General features: G+C 40.6%; 1 protein-coding gene across 4 annotated transcripts in view; it reads left to right on the top strand.

Annotated features, from left to right (window-relative positions):
• Window positions 1-15,033, top strand: part of STON2 (stonin 2) — a 65,674-nt gene that overhangs the window by 42,903 nt on the left and 7,738 nt on the right. For all 4 annotated transcript variants that reach the window (XR_008437781.1, XM_053981660.1, XM_053981658.1 and 1 more), the window contains one exon: window positions 11,838-13,673. Coding sequence is in view for 3 of the 4 variants with exons in the window: in XM_053981660.1 (XP_053837635.1) it covers window positions 11,838-13,673 (1,836 nt within the window). In the remaining variant the exon portion in view is untranslated. The remainder of the gene's footprint in view (window positions 1-11,837; window positions 13,674-15,033) is intronic.

The following is a 15,033-nucleotide window of genomic DNA, read 5'->3' on the forward strand; positions in this document are numbered from 1 at the left end:
TGGCCTTTTTGTTTCTGCCATTTGACCTTGATGTGACCTAGATGAGTGGTACAAATCTGCAAACTGAAGAGATGCAGTGCAAAAGATCAGAATATATTACATTCCTAAACGAGTTTAGATATTTCTTCTAGACTTGTTAACGTAGTGGAAGTCCATTGGGGGTACTTTCTCATCTGACAGCTATTTCTGACATTTTATACAAGTCCTTAACCCAAATAGACCAGTGGACAAAAAAAAAATTTCTCCCACCCCTATTTTCATAACATACTGAAGCAATTTTGCAGCATTATCTCATGAAGAAAAAAAATCTCTTTCTATGACATGATCAGTCCTTGAAATGGTAGACTAGAATGCTTACCAGTGATGTGAGCATTCTTGTCCACAGCAGCATTGTTCCTCCTAGGTAACTCCTGTCAATTTCCTCCACCAGTCAGTGCACTATACTATGGAAGATACTGCTTTTGGGTGTTTTGGTTATGCAATGTAAGATACTGCTTTTGGGTGTTTTGGTTATGCAATGTAAGATACTGCTTTTGGGTGTTTTGGTTATGCAATGTAAGATACTGCTTTTGGGTGTTTTGGTTATGCATTAAACGTTGCCCATTTATTTCTTAAACGTTCATTTGATCTGTTTGTAGGAGTACATTAAAATACATATTTCATAATCTGAGTACCTTTTGTTTAAGCTCAGTGAAGTCCTCATCTTATTATCCCATGTTCCTCATTTCTCTAATCCCTGTTGTTCCCTTTGGGCAGACCTCAGTTCTTTCAGGACTCTTCTGCAAAATCTCACATGGCCCTTGAGAAAGCTGAGCTTTGTTTACAGGGCACAGCAGCTGTGGGGGCCCTGTTGTTTTCCTTCACATTGGTCACATTCTGTGCTCAGCTCTTGTCTCTCCGGCGCCACCACCAAAGCAGCTGCGCAGTTTGGTGATAGAGGCAGTGAGGCTTCTTATCACACTGTCCATACCTTTTTTTTTTTTTTCCCTCCCTAATCTTGTCTTGTACCCTGAAGAGATCTGTTAGATCCCTTCCACATTTCCAGAATATAGAAGTCTATTTCCACTTAGCTTTCTGTGGTGTGTTTTGTACAGGGATTGTGCTGACACTATCAGAGCTCCATCCTATCCAGCCCTAGTAGCCCTGCCTAATTCCTACTTGTGGTGCCTCAGGACAGAAGTTTTCAGGATTCCCCATTCCTTCCCTCTCTGCATTCCCAACAAAGGAATGGTGAGCATCATTTGGGGATGAAATAGGGCACACAGCTAAGACTAGGTGGTGATGAGGGTTGCTAAAACTTAAAAATTTTAAAAGAAATCAGTTTTCTGAAAAGTTATTCTGGACTAGCATTCAGAAATTTGCACCTTCTATACTCTGTGTTTTGCCTTCAGCCAGAATTGTAGCTTGGATTGAAGGTGTCTGTTAAAGATGGAAAGTTAAAATCAGCACAGAGGGCTGAAGTATGGGTTTCTTCTTCACTTCTCCCCACAGTGCTGTGATACCATGATGAGTTACATCTTTCCATTCTTCTTGTGTGGGTCACTTTTGCTCAAACTTTTACACTTAAAAGAATCCCATGCCTTTCTGTTCACTCTAATCACACCAACATGGTCCAAGGGAGGGAGGAAGCAATTGCATGTTGGATCATTTCTCTTTGGCTGCTTCTGTGGAGTGACCCTGAATAATCCTGTGTACCGTGGCAGCTACACACATACATACAAAAAGGGAAAACAGAACTCCAAATGACATAAGATAGGCAACAGCCCAGTATTTGGTTCTGTGGATTTCCTGCAATTGTGAATAGCTGCAAAACAGCTGGGGTTTTATGGTGGGAGCCTGGACTGGTTGTGCTAAGGGAGTCTCAGGCCTGGAGCAGATGAGTGTAGAAAAGGGGGAATGGCCTCATCAATCACAGCAATATATCGTAAAACAAGCAAGTCTGTCACAGCAGCCTCCCAGGCTGGTGGACAGCTGCCTGAGGTTGGAGATGACATGCTGATAACACCATGGGATAATAACAAGACTCTCAGACTTGGACAGAGGGCTGTATAGCAGGACAATTAATTAAAATGTATTTGGATGAACAAGCTGGAAAGTTTTCTGTCTTCCACCCTCTTTGGGAGTCCTTTTGTTATATATATACAGTGTGTGAGCTGGGTCAACTCTGTTATTTTCCAAAGCTGGCTGAAGTTGTTGATGGTAGGGTTGTGCTCATCAGACTGGCAGGGCAAGCACAAACTGACAGCACAGCCGTGCTTTTCATAACACTCTCCAAGACAACCCCTGTAGCATCACTTTTTTTTTTTTGAATGGACAAAAACTGAGATCAGTGTCATTGTAGAGGAGACTGGAGTTAGGTTACCAGTAGTGGGAATATTTCTTCCTGCTATGTTCTGTCTGAATTGTCATGCTCAACATATATCCAAAACACATCTTTAAAGGCCTCAAGAGGTGAAAACCGGCAGTGCAGCATCCTGACTCAACTCTGCAACCACCTTAGCAACAGCCCAATAGGAATTTTGAAGACAATAACAGAACAATAACCAAATAAAGTGGTGCCTGTCTCACTGTAAGAAGCATGTTTCGCAATCTGTTGCTGCGAACATTTGCCTTCCAAGGTCTTGGTAAGCCTTTTTCACTTACCTCCAATATTTTTTGGTGGAATCCTCCTTGCCTCTAAATAGTGTGGACAGTACCCTGTTTCTCAGCCTATGGGAGGAGCAAACAGGATGAAGCAAAAGCCCAGCATTTCTCCTTGCAGTTCACAGCCAGTCTGGTATGTAAGCATTGAGCCTTAGCTGTTGACTCCAGTTTCTCCACCTTTCTCTTTGTTTTCATCCAGATACACTTGCATACAAGACTTGCAATGGCCAGTGCACAAAGAACTACCTTGACACGCATAAGTTAAGTTTTGCTCAGCCAATGGCCACAGCTTCTACTCTCTACAATTGTTTTATTCCCTACAGGAGCTTCTTTGCTTATTCCCTTTATCCTCTATGGTTCCTAGAAAACCCACAGGCTTTCACATGACTTATGATAACTTATTTATCAAACACACATGACAACAACCATTAACATTTCCCATTACATCAGTATGTTTGCTTTGCTACAGAGAGAAAACTTGTGGAGCAGAGACCATAAATTGCTAGCTGAAGGTCACTTAAACAGTCATATGATTCAGATTAGCACCTAAGACTTTTGTAGCCCATTCCTGTGTCATATCCTTTGCATCATCCTGCTTCTCAGGCACCTTTAATTACTATTTTTTTTATTGAGGGTGTGGGTGTTGAGCTGGAAGGTGCATCTTCAGTGATATCTATGTGGGTCAGGCATTGCATGTAGGTCATGTCCTTTTTGTTTTCTCACACTATTTCCAGCCAGTTACCTTCAGTCTTTCGTGTTATGGGTCAAAAATCCCTCCAAAATAAAAACAAAAACAAACAAAAAAACCCCCCCAATTCAGACACATGTGGCTTTGTTACAGCTCTTCTCACCTTTGCATTGAGCACTTCACATAAAACTTCCCTGTAGCCTGGAGCTCACATATGCTTTGAGTCAAGAAGAACTGGCCAAACTGGCTACTCTCATGCAGTTACATGGTCTTCTCTGCATTTTAAACAGAAAATGTTTCCATAACAAGCTACAGGGGTGAAAAGTATAAGCGTTAGGCAAAAGTTGAGTACTTCTATCTTCCATAATTTATAGCTATGTATCAGCTGTGTTGTTTATGAAACACATTTGTCTTCACAGTTCACCTGGTAACTAAATTATTAAAATACGTAACTGAAATGGAAGTTTCCGCAGACTCTTACATTAGAAATTTCTAAATGGTTCTTTGGGTTTGTTTTAAATATCAGCAGTAACATAACTTGTAAGTCATTTTGATATTGCTCAGGGTGAAGGTAGCGTACAAATATGAGATTACCTCTTGACCGCATGACCTGAGATATGCAGACATATCTGGCAGACAGGATGTGAGCTGCTGACTTGATATGATATAAAACTTGATCCTGGGAAGTGCCTTGGGCACAGGAATGAGGAAGTTAGTGCTACTATTTTTAAATGTTGTGAGGAGCCAGAAGTGTTTGCAGTAGTGCATTTTGAAGATGTAAAATATCCTGTCTCTTTCTAAATGATGTGCAGTGTTTATTTTTGTAAGCAGTGGATTGAGCACTGGTACAGGCTTATTCAACATCCCTGTGTATTGACTTTCTTTTTTTGCTGAAGAATCAGCACAAGACGGAACAGATAGTTGGGGTGACACTGGTTTCAGCCATGCATGAACTGCCCACCTAGGAAGCAGAGGACCAGTTATTTTGTATTGACTCCCAAGTTGTTATCATTTGTGGTCACTACCAGTACAGTTTCTGAACGGATGGACTGGCAATAGCAAACCCAGAGTGCTTCAGCCACTTAACACACGATGATCTCTTGCCTTAGATCTTCCTATAGCTATGGGAACATTTCTCACATTTATTCAGCAGGGCCAGACCCCACACCTGTGCAGTACTGCAGCAGCTATCTGAATCCATAACTCGAGGCATGAGACCATAGTGTGTTGCTTTGCTATCAAAGGTTATGCTGCTCAGTGGGACCCCAGATTCTGAGTGGATGCAGTAGCTGGCACATTTCCACCTGTAGTCTGGCACTGTAAATGGCAGGCTTGTTCCGTATGGTATTATCTCAGGTACTCAAAGACAAAACTAACAAGGTCTGCAAACCTTTGTATTTTGTTACTGGTCCATCATACGTTGCTTGAAAAGTTACAGCATAATGAAGTAACGTATTGTCTGTGTATGAGAGATTCATATGATTGCCTTTTTCAAAATAGAGCTTGTTCAATGGATGGTAGCACCACCTCCTCCAAGATGGAGTGGGATTGTCTTTGCATATATAGGGCTGGCTACAGATTTATTCTGCTTGCCAGATACCAATTTCATGAAATTGGCACAGGGGCTGGGCTTGCAGACACATTTCTCTTTCCTTATTTACTCTCATTTCTTCATGAGGTCAATAGTCTCATCTCAGTGGCAGTTCCACCATTGAAGGATATGTTGTATGTACTGTGGACTAAAATCAGAGAGGAAGGCAGACATCTGTGGAAAGAAGCAAAGTCCAAAGTATGTTGAGGAAAACTGTCTTCATTTATCTTTGCCAAAGTACCTTTAAAGGAACCTCTTTTGAAAAATGTTGTGTATGTCTTGTTCTTCTCCTTTGCTCCTTGTTCTTCTTTTGGAAAAAAAAGTAGTAGCCTGATTCATTCTTCTGCAGAGACTCTCTCATTCTCTTATTGATCTCTCTGCTGAAACAGGTTCAGCTTGGTGTTTTCCAGCTCTGTTCTGTCCCTTCACACACAGGCTTTGTCTTGCCTACCCAAACTGGGAGTGTAAGTATTCCCGTGGCAGTAAATGACTAAGTCTAGGGTGTAGTCACTGTCTTGGCAATCTCTGGGCTGAGCACACCTTGCTGAGAACACAGTTAGATGACATAGTGGTGAAAATATGTCAGTCATATCTGTGCCATGTCTTCAGGGGTAGAAATGAAGGTGCTTTGTAATGAATCATGTAGGTATGCTTACTTGCTAAGACAATTACTTTATGACTATACCTGTTTGTTTAACAGAAATAAGTTCTCAGGTAGAAGAAGGAGGTTTAAATTTTTCTCCACCACTTAGATGAGATCTGTTCACAACTTGGCTCTAATTAGAAGCAAATAGTATTATGTCACATGTAGCATGTGAATTCTTTGAACAGGCATAGTGTTGTGTAAATCTTGTAAAAATCTTGAGCACTTCTTCCTATTTTATCAGTGTTAATGTACCACCTTCTGGCCTGCTAACGGAAACACATGAACTGACCTTCAGGAGCTTTCCTAATCTGTGGCTCTCAAATGGGCTAAATCAAAAAGCCTCTTTTTCTATAGTAGTTCTGGGACCCACTGGCTACTGTTGTGTTACACAAGAGAAGAGCTCCACTCTTTCAAGTATGTAAAGAGAACAAAAAGTGTTTACATCAATTTCTTCTTAGAGTAGCCATACTTACTGGAAAAAAAAAACCAAAACAAAGCAAGATATGTTTAAGTGATAAGCAGTGCTTTTACTTGGAGTATGAAATGTTTACTAGCTCTGACTAGGAGAACTTTATTCCCTTTAGAAGTAACTGCCTCTTAACTGTAATTCCTGCCTGATGTAAAGATGTAACAGTTTATTCAAGACACTAACAACCTCATCCATTATTTTCATGAACTATTGGAGTCTGCTTACATGAATTTGGAGTCTACTGTTCAAATGATAAATTGGTATGAATTGGAGACACAGGCACTTACACTTCAAAGCTATATATCTCTCTTTGCTGCAATGTTCTGGTGATTTTTGGATAGGCTGTATGCTTGTTCTTGACTGTAATTCTGTCTAGGAGTATTAATACACTAACTTGTAAGTGTTTACAGGCTAAAAACTAAGCAGTAGATCTAGAAAGAGCATTGTCTGAATATGGATATTTTCTTCACAAATCTAATTTATCAGTTTTATGCACAATGTGTTACAGATGCTTAAGACTAGCCAGACACATTCTGATTTCTTAGGGCACTGCATACTACAGACTGCAGAACACATAAGGAACTTCTATAAAACTGTAGTTGCAGCCAAGATCTGTACAAGACAAAGGGGAGTTCACTGTACACAGACCATGAATTGCTGAAATATTTTTTCAGTTATTCCATACCATATCTTACACGCTGATGGTACAGATTTTTTTTTTATGAACTAGAGTTTTAACTACTCAATAAACATAACACAATAAAAATACTGAGTATTTTTTTAATTAAATCACTCAAGAAAGTTCTACAAACTAATTTTGTTATCTTGAACATTTTCTTTATTTAAGGAAGAGTGAAAGGGTTCTGAATTAATTAATTTCTCCAGTTGAATAAAGATAAACAGAGAAGAGGAAGATGATTGATAGCTTCCTGCAATGAGACTTACAGCTGCAACTACTGCTGTTCTGGTAGTGTGAAACCAGTGTCTTAATGGTTAGTTCACTCTCGTTTGTTGGGAAGATGCTCCTTCTCCCTGCAGTAAGGAGTGGTGTGAGTGGAGGGGACACCAGGCAAATAATTCTGGGCAGTAAAGCACTGTGAGCACAACTCCTGAAATACAGTAGTCCTTCCTTCCCATAAACACAGACTTCTGTGTAGAGAGATAATTGTTAGAAAAAGTCAAAACATCACTGGAAAAAGTCAACAAAAACTTCTAGGGTTCTTTAAGATCATATGTACGGGACTATCCTTTTCAACATTTTTCTTGCAGTATGAGGGCTGCTGCAACCTAGCTGTGAGGGCTGAGTCATCATTTTCTTGTATTTCATCTTCAGTTTAGTATCTGCACGATGGCTTACATTTAAAATTAAATATAGCAGTTCTTACAGAGACTCATGGGGATAAATTAATTGAACCTAGATGAAATTCACTGTGTTTTAAATAGATTTGGAAGCTCCATGATAGAACTTCTTTGTAGCTTCAGATGATTTAACTTCTTTTGACAATTAAACTTCTTTTAGGACTTATGATGAATTTGTAATAGTTAACTAAGCAACAGGCATTGTATTTAGTCACTAAGCCACTGCTAGGAACACTCTGTGTAGTACTACTGTAGTACAGATTTGGGATGCAACAAGGTTTAAGCAGGCCAGATTTATGTGGCCTACATTTAGACAAGTGTGTTCAAAGAGATGTTGTGATTTGGCAGAGTATTATGAATTGAAAAGTCACCTGAGAATGAATCCATTCAACATGACCTGAGAAGTCAGTCAAGTGGGAGGAGAATGAATAAGAGGAAACTGCAGAGATCAGATCTGTGACTTCCATCTTTCATCTTGCACCTTCTCTTGCTGCTTATTTAGTCTGTGGTGATTTTGAAATGTCTCTTAGCTGTGCCTTAACACCTAACTTTTGTACTAACAGTTAAGATGTTGGAGAACTAAGTTGCTGTTAAATTTTTGCATGTGGTGTGTTCAGTAGCAAGAGTAAGGGGCTTGGCCTGTGTGAGCAGTCACCTCTTCTATGTGCCAGAACTTGCAGAGACACTCAAAAAGTCTGAGGAGTGCTTACAAATCTTGCAACCTGTTGCGTGTTGGTGGTCAAGAGATTTGGGACTTTCCAGCTGCGCTCTCTAATCTTCTTGAAAAGAGGCAAGGTGGATGCCTCTTCTTCTGTCTTCAAAATCTGTTCTGAAGCTCATGGGAAGAAGGTGTCCTGCAAGGTTGTGAGAGGACATTTTTTGATGTTACCACTCACTAATTGATAGCAAAGGTACCTAGGAAGCACATGGATGTAGTAACTGCCACCCTCACAAGGATTTTTTCCAGGCAAAATAAGCAGGCAGTACCCTCCTGTTGACAAGTCCTCTTCTGTGCTTTGAGCTATATACTCTTGTATCTAGTTTCTGTGCACTTTCCTAGTGTCTGTTTATGCTGCTGTTTGCAGCAGTAACAGATTTGACCTTCTACCATTAACAGAGCTGTGATAAAAGCTGATGAAAACAGACCTGGCTTCATAACTTGTACAAAACTTGAAAGTTTTTAAAGGGCATATATGCAACAGAACTATTAATTGAATCAGTTTATTGGTTTATATTCACTTCTGTGGCATTTACCCACTTACACTGTGTTCTCAAAGAGTCCTAGAAATGTGCTGGATACTGAGGTACAGAGGAACAGTGTTCCACATGTAACACTTTTATAGTCAGAAATTAGAAAAAAGTGGGAAGAGAAGCTGTGATGTGATATGATAGTGATGTTTTCCCAAAGCCTCATATGAGGTTGGTGTCAAGGCTGGAAATAGGAGTTCAGTTGTATCACTTCAAAGTGATGGCCCACTCACTCAAGTCTTTTAAATTACACCATCTCTCTTAGTAAGACCAGAAACACGACAGACTGCCCCAAAAAAATGTGCAGACACAGTTGAATTGACTTGGATATGGAAAAGCAAGAAAATTACCAGATATGGATGTCATGGAAACTATATGGGAGTATAACCTTTATCATGGAGACAGAACTGCACAGCAGCCTGGTCCTTGATTTCTTCCAGATTCTGTCTATCTTAATTTTCTGCTTTTCTATAATTGCTTATACAGACACCACAGGTTTTGTTGCTGGTATCCTCATGACCTAGCTGATCTTTAAAGACCAAGTCTGTATACCAGTGTCTGGTGGATTTTATGTAAAGGGCCCTAGAAGAGACCCAGCTATGCCAACAGAAATCTTAGCAATGCTTGCTTTGTCTGAGGAGCTGGTGTAGACTACATCAGGGAAGTCAGGATCCCTTTGGAAGGTGTGACATGGTAAGAGTATGCCTTTACTGCAGACTTAAGTTCAAAGAGCTATCTGAATTATATGAAAATTAATATATTCAGGTAACAGGAACAGTCATGCCATGAAGCTCTGAGCTAATTTCTCTTGAGAGGCAAAATAGATGAGTACTCAGAAATTTTAAATTTCAGGCATTTGCTCAGGTCCAATTCTGAAAGTTGTTATCTGCCTTTCTTTTTTTGAAAGGTACGTAATACCCTCATATCTTCTTAATACTTCCATGGCACAGTTTTGATCACAAACACTTTGCAGTATCAATGTCTTTTAGCAGTTGGATGACTGCCTTTCCCCCAGGCACAAGTAACATGATATAACCTGGTGATTTTGACCAAAGTAGTTATGGTTTAGCCAAATAGAAAAATGAAAAGATGATACATTAAAGAGAACCAAAGCTTTCTTTCCTCGTCACAAGGAAATTATATTAAATTGCAGGCAGAGAAGAGGTGGGCTGCTCTTAAGCAACCCAGATCTTATAAACACTGGAATTTTAGAAGTCCTAAAAGAAACAAGCAATGTTTTCCTGGAAATAGCATAAAACCTTTGCTTCAAGGTGCTACATACTGGATGACCAAAGTCCTGGAAAGACATGAGACAGCATAGACAATATATTAGTGTGGACTGAGGATCAGAATAGTACCAGATTATTCTTTGTGGGTTCTTTATTACTTTCTCACTCAGGGTGTGATTGTGGATAATAGTCAGTTTCCCCTCCCCAGATCTGTTTATAGCCTTGTGGCAATACTGAGCAGATAAGGAATCCACCACTGCACCTTGTGGTGTGACCAGTAGCAGGGGCTACAGACAGGCACTGTGCAAAGCTGGGAGTGAGATAGCAGGGTAGAGAAGAAAATCTGAGAAACTGAGACAATGGCACTTCTTTTAACAGACACTTTGCAATGCATGGGTAGTCTGTAAAAGTTGTCTGTTCTTGTTATTGCTTTGTATTGCTGTGGCTTGAAAAATAAATTGGTATCATTCACCTTCATGTATAATTCTCAATTGTAATAACCCTTAGAACTTGGTTGATGTGTTTTGTCCTTAGATCAGAAGGTTACATATTGCTGGAATGAGAGGGCCAGAATATCAAGTTAGCCAAGACATTATAATGAGCTCATGGCAGCACTTTGGCTAGCGTGATTATTCCCTATTTCATATTCTAAATGGTAGCTGAAATAAAATTCAAATTGTCTGTTATGGTTGAAGCAGAATGGAAATCAAGCTCATCTTTTTTGGGAACTGGTGGCAATTTAAATAATGACTTAAAGTGGTTTGGTGGTGTTGTTGCTGTAAATTATGCTCAAATCACAGGTGTACAGCTATACCACAGGGCTACATTTTACATTTACTTCTTGCTTGTACTGAAGAACAGTGACTTGTGTAAAACATGAGATGTCTGCGAGAAGCAAAAAGCACAAATGCCAGCACTGCTGTATCATGCAGAGCAAACATGGTGCAGGTACAGAGTATAATTTCATGCTGGCTGCTCATTTTTTGGAGCATTCTGATTCATTAGTTCAGTAGGAAGAAAATGGGAAGAAAATAATTAAATTTGTTAACACTGAGAATTTGTACTCATTTTGGAAAACAACCGCTACAACAATCCTGGGAAGAGCTGGGACTGAAATAGCGCACTGTGGTACAGTTTTCTAGGAAGTGTCTTGGCAGAGCCCGAGACTAGGAAAATAGCATTCAAAGGTGCCCTGTCCTCAGAGAGGATGAGGACAGCTTCCACAACACAAGTCAAAACCACGTTTTTCCTTATCCCGACATATATCCCTAGATCACAGGTTCTCCGAGAGATTTTTCAGAGACATCCAAGGACTGTCAGACTCTTGCACACTGGGTATGACAAAGAGTCTCTTTGCTGAACACATCCTGGGGAAAAATCACACCTGGGCACCTTTTACAGTGCTGTCACCATACCCCATGTGCTTTTGTGGTAACGACAAATGCACAGGCAAGTACATGGGGACAGATCGCAGATGTGCTCTTCCTCAATGTTCATTCCTCTTCCTACTGGATTATTCTTGAGAGCAAAGGGTATGGGGACAGAAAAGGGAAGAAAATTATAAGAAGAGTGAGTGAACATTCCAGGCAAATAACAGAAGATAACTGTGGAGAAGAAATGCATCCTAAAAGTTTACAGAGGGAAGCTTTAAAAAATCACTGTGACATGTGGTTTCTCCTATAGGTCATTATGTTGGGATGAGATCAGTACCATCATTGCTGTCATTGCTTTAATATGTCTTCCTGGATTCCTTTTCTGTGTTCAGCTGTGTATCCTTTAATTAATTCTTGTCAGACTCCTCAGCATTTTAGCCAAATCTTTTGACTATCTTATTCTTGCCCAGCATTTGAATGGGAATGCATGCTTCCTTGAGCATGCTGACTCTGAGGGTTTTTTTGAGGAGAGAACTAGGTAACTCCAGAATAATTAGCTGAAATTTCCTCCCCTCCCCTCTTTTTTTAAAGACAACTCCTCATCTCTCCAGGAAGATGAAGAGATAGATATGGAGGCTGTCAACTGGCAGCTGAGCAACACCTCCATGAATGGCCATTCATCTACCCCAACCACAGTTCGCTTTCCCAGCTGGGTGACCTTTGATGACAATGAAGTCAGTTTTGCACCACAGAGCCTTTCTCCCTTGAAAACAGATACCCCACCTGCAGAAACACAGGCTCCAGATGTTAACTTTAATCTCACTACATCTTTAAAGAAAAGAGAACGTCCTAAAAGTACATTGGGAGACCTCTCCAAAATTCAAAAACTAGATCTCTCCTCTTTAACCAAGTTGCCTTCTGTTGAAACACCACCGTGGAGTGCTACTAATCCCTTTCTGGATGAATCTCTTCGAGATGTCCAACCCTCACCCATCAATCCATTCAGCTCATTCTTTGAGGAGCAAGAGAGGCGTTCCAAAAGCTCTTCTGTTTCCAGTGCTCCAGGCAAAAGCCATAGAGACTCTCTCATTATTCTCCATCAAGAGCCTGATACAATCAGTTTCCATGAGGCAAACAAGACTGTAACGCACACAGATGCTGTAGAGCAGCTCAAACAGCTCCAGATTGGAGACCCAGATGGTGTGAGCAGTCCTACCTTGCCCGATGATGACCCCATGATGCCATATGATCTGGATGCAGCTTTATTTAACTTGGCACCAGCTCAGCCAAAAGATGGATGGCCAATGATGCTGAGGATCCCAGAGAAGAAGAACATTATGTCATCCAGGCACTGGGGACCAATATACGTCAAGCTGACTGACAGTGGATGTATACAGCTTTTTTATGAGAAGGGGCTAGAGAAGCCTTTCCGGGAACTCAAACTTGAAATCAATCATGAGATTTCAGAGCGCAAACTGCAGAACTATGATGAGAATGGAAGGATACACAGCGTGCGGTTGGATCGCACAACATACAAGGAGAAAAAGAAGTATCAGCCTAAGCCAGCCATTGCACACACTGCAGAGAGAGAGCAAATTATCAAGCTTGGGACTACAGATTATGAAGACTTCCTTAGCTTCATCACTGCTGTGCAAGACACACTGATGAACTTGCCAGCTTCATCAACAGATCTGAGCACAGTGGGACTGAATTACCAAGAAGAAGAAATCACTGTGGATGTTAGGGATGAGTTTCATGGCATCTTGGCCAAGGGAGATAGTGTGATTCTCCAGCACAGTGTGCTGACTCATATCTATGTTCTCAGCTTCCTTTCTGGCCTGGCAGAATGCAGATTGGGCCTTAATGATATCCTGATCAAAGGGAATGAAATAGTTGCAAGGCAGGATATTATGCCCACTACTACCACTAAGTGGATTAAATTACACAGCTGCCGCTTCCATTCATGTGTGGATGAGGATATGTTTAATAACTCCCGTATTATCCTGTTCAACCCCTTGGATGCCTGTCGGTTTGAACTGATGAGATTCAGGACTGTCTTTGCTGAGAAAACTTTGCCTTTTACTCTGAGGACAGCTGCCAGCATCAATGGTGCCGAGGTGGAGGTGCAGAGCTGGCTGATGATGTCCACAGGGTTCTCTTCCAACCATGATCCTTTAACTCAGGTCCCTTGTGAAAATGTGATGATCCGCTACCCCGTGCCAAGTGAGTGGGTGAAGAACTTCCGCAGGGAGAGTGTCCTGGGGGAGAAATCTTTGAAAGCCAAGGTGAACAAGGGAGCCACTTTTGGATCAGCCAGTCTGTCTGGTTCTGAGCCAGTAATGAGAGTCACTTTGGGAACTGCCAAATATGAGCATGCCTTTAATTCCATCGTATGGAGGATAAACCGACTGCCTGACAAAAACTCAGGTGAGTGGCATATACTATCTCTGTAGGAATAAACTAAAACAAATTATGTACTTTGAAAGATAAGAAATACTGAGTTTAAATGGTGAAAGATATATCATCCTCTTTAGTATACCAAAGGGCATAAATTAGTTGCATGAAGTATTTGTCTGACCCTTCATTGTAATAGTTTCACGTATACTACAAATACAGCTACTGGTAAAAACAGTTTCAGGTTTTCTAGATGCAAAAATATGTGTTTTGTCTCTGCTTGGAGGTATTTAAAAGAGACAGGGATACTCAGAGAGATAGTTTAGTGGTAGATTAAATTCATGCTAGGTTAATGGTTGGACTTGATGATCCTAAAGATATTTTCCAGTAAATGGTTCTGTGATTCTTTGATTATGAAACCTAGGCATCAAACATCTGTGTGCTCTGTACTGTTATTGGAAGCAGGGCCTTTTCACGTAACTTGCAAAAGCAAGATTCTATGCTATGGGACTGAGTGACAGGAGCAGATATATTGCTGTAGCTCTAGCACATGCGATAATCTTTTCCAAACATGCTGGGCCTGTGCTACATATTTCAATGCATATGCCACAATTAATGCCTCTGAATTATCTGAAATGGGGATTGTAAGAGAACAGAAGACATTGTTCAACCATTTAAAGATAAAATAGACATTTCCAAATCCAGACGATTTTGTGGTTCTGTTTCTGTAATCAGTGCAGACAGGGAATTACTGCTTAAACCTGAAGAGAGAACACCAACATGGAACCCCCTTTGTATTTCTATCCCAAGTCTTTTTATTTCTAGTAACATGGTCATAATTAAACATGAAAATGATGTAGGCAAGCTACTGTTCCCTTTGGCCATTTCTGGTAGTCATTCTATTTGCTGCCTGTCATCCATGGTGCACAATGAAGCTGGACATCTCAGGTTTATTCTTATTTGTAGTGAATTCTACTTCTTGACCTATTTGATCTAGAACAGCTTTTTACAAATGAGATGGACTTTTCAGTATTAATGCTGTAGTAATGCATGTGGGTCACTGGGAGGGTTTCAGTGTTCCCTGAAGGAAGTTCATTGTGGTACCAGATTTGGCACTCTCTGTATGTTTTTCCCGAGTTTGGGTTATAGTGTCAGCAAAACAGTGATCCAAGTGTCCTAATCTTTTGGGTCACGTTTCAGCCCAAGGACACTAGTTTACACCACAGGCTACAAATTTGTAGGGATATCACTGATAAAAGGGAAGGCTCCAGGTTTGCTGTAGACTGAGGTGTAAGCTTGGAAACAGAGAAATATAGCAGTGAAAAATTCACCCTAGGCTGTTTATGAGCAATAACGTGCTTATGAAGAAAATCTCAGTATGCCATCTGCATGA

Source organism: Vidua macroura, chromosome 6 (genome assembly GCF_024509145.1).
Source record: "Vidua macroura isolate BioBank_ID:100142 chromosome 6, ASM2450914v1, whole genome shotgun sequence".
Taxonomy (NCBI): Eukaryota; Metazoa; Chordata; class Aves; order Passeriformes; family Viduidae; genus Vidua; species Vidua macroura.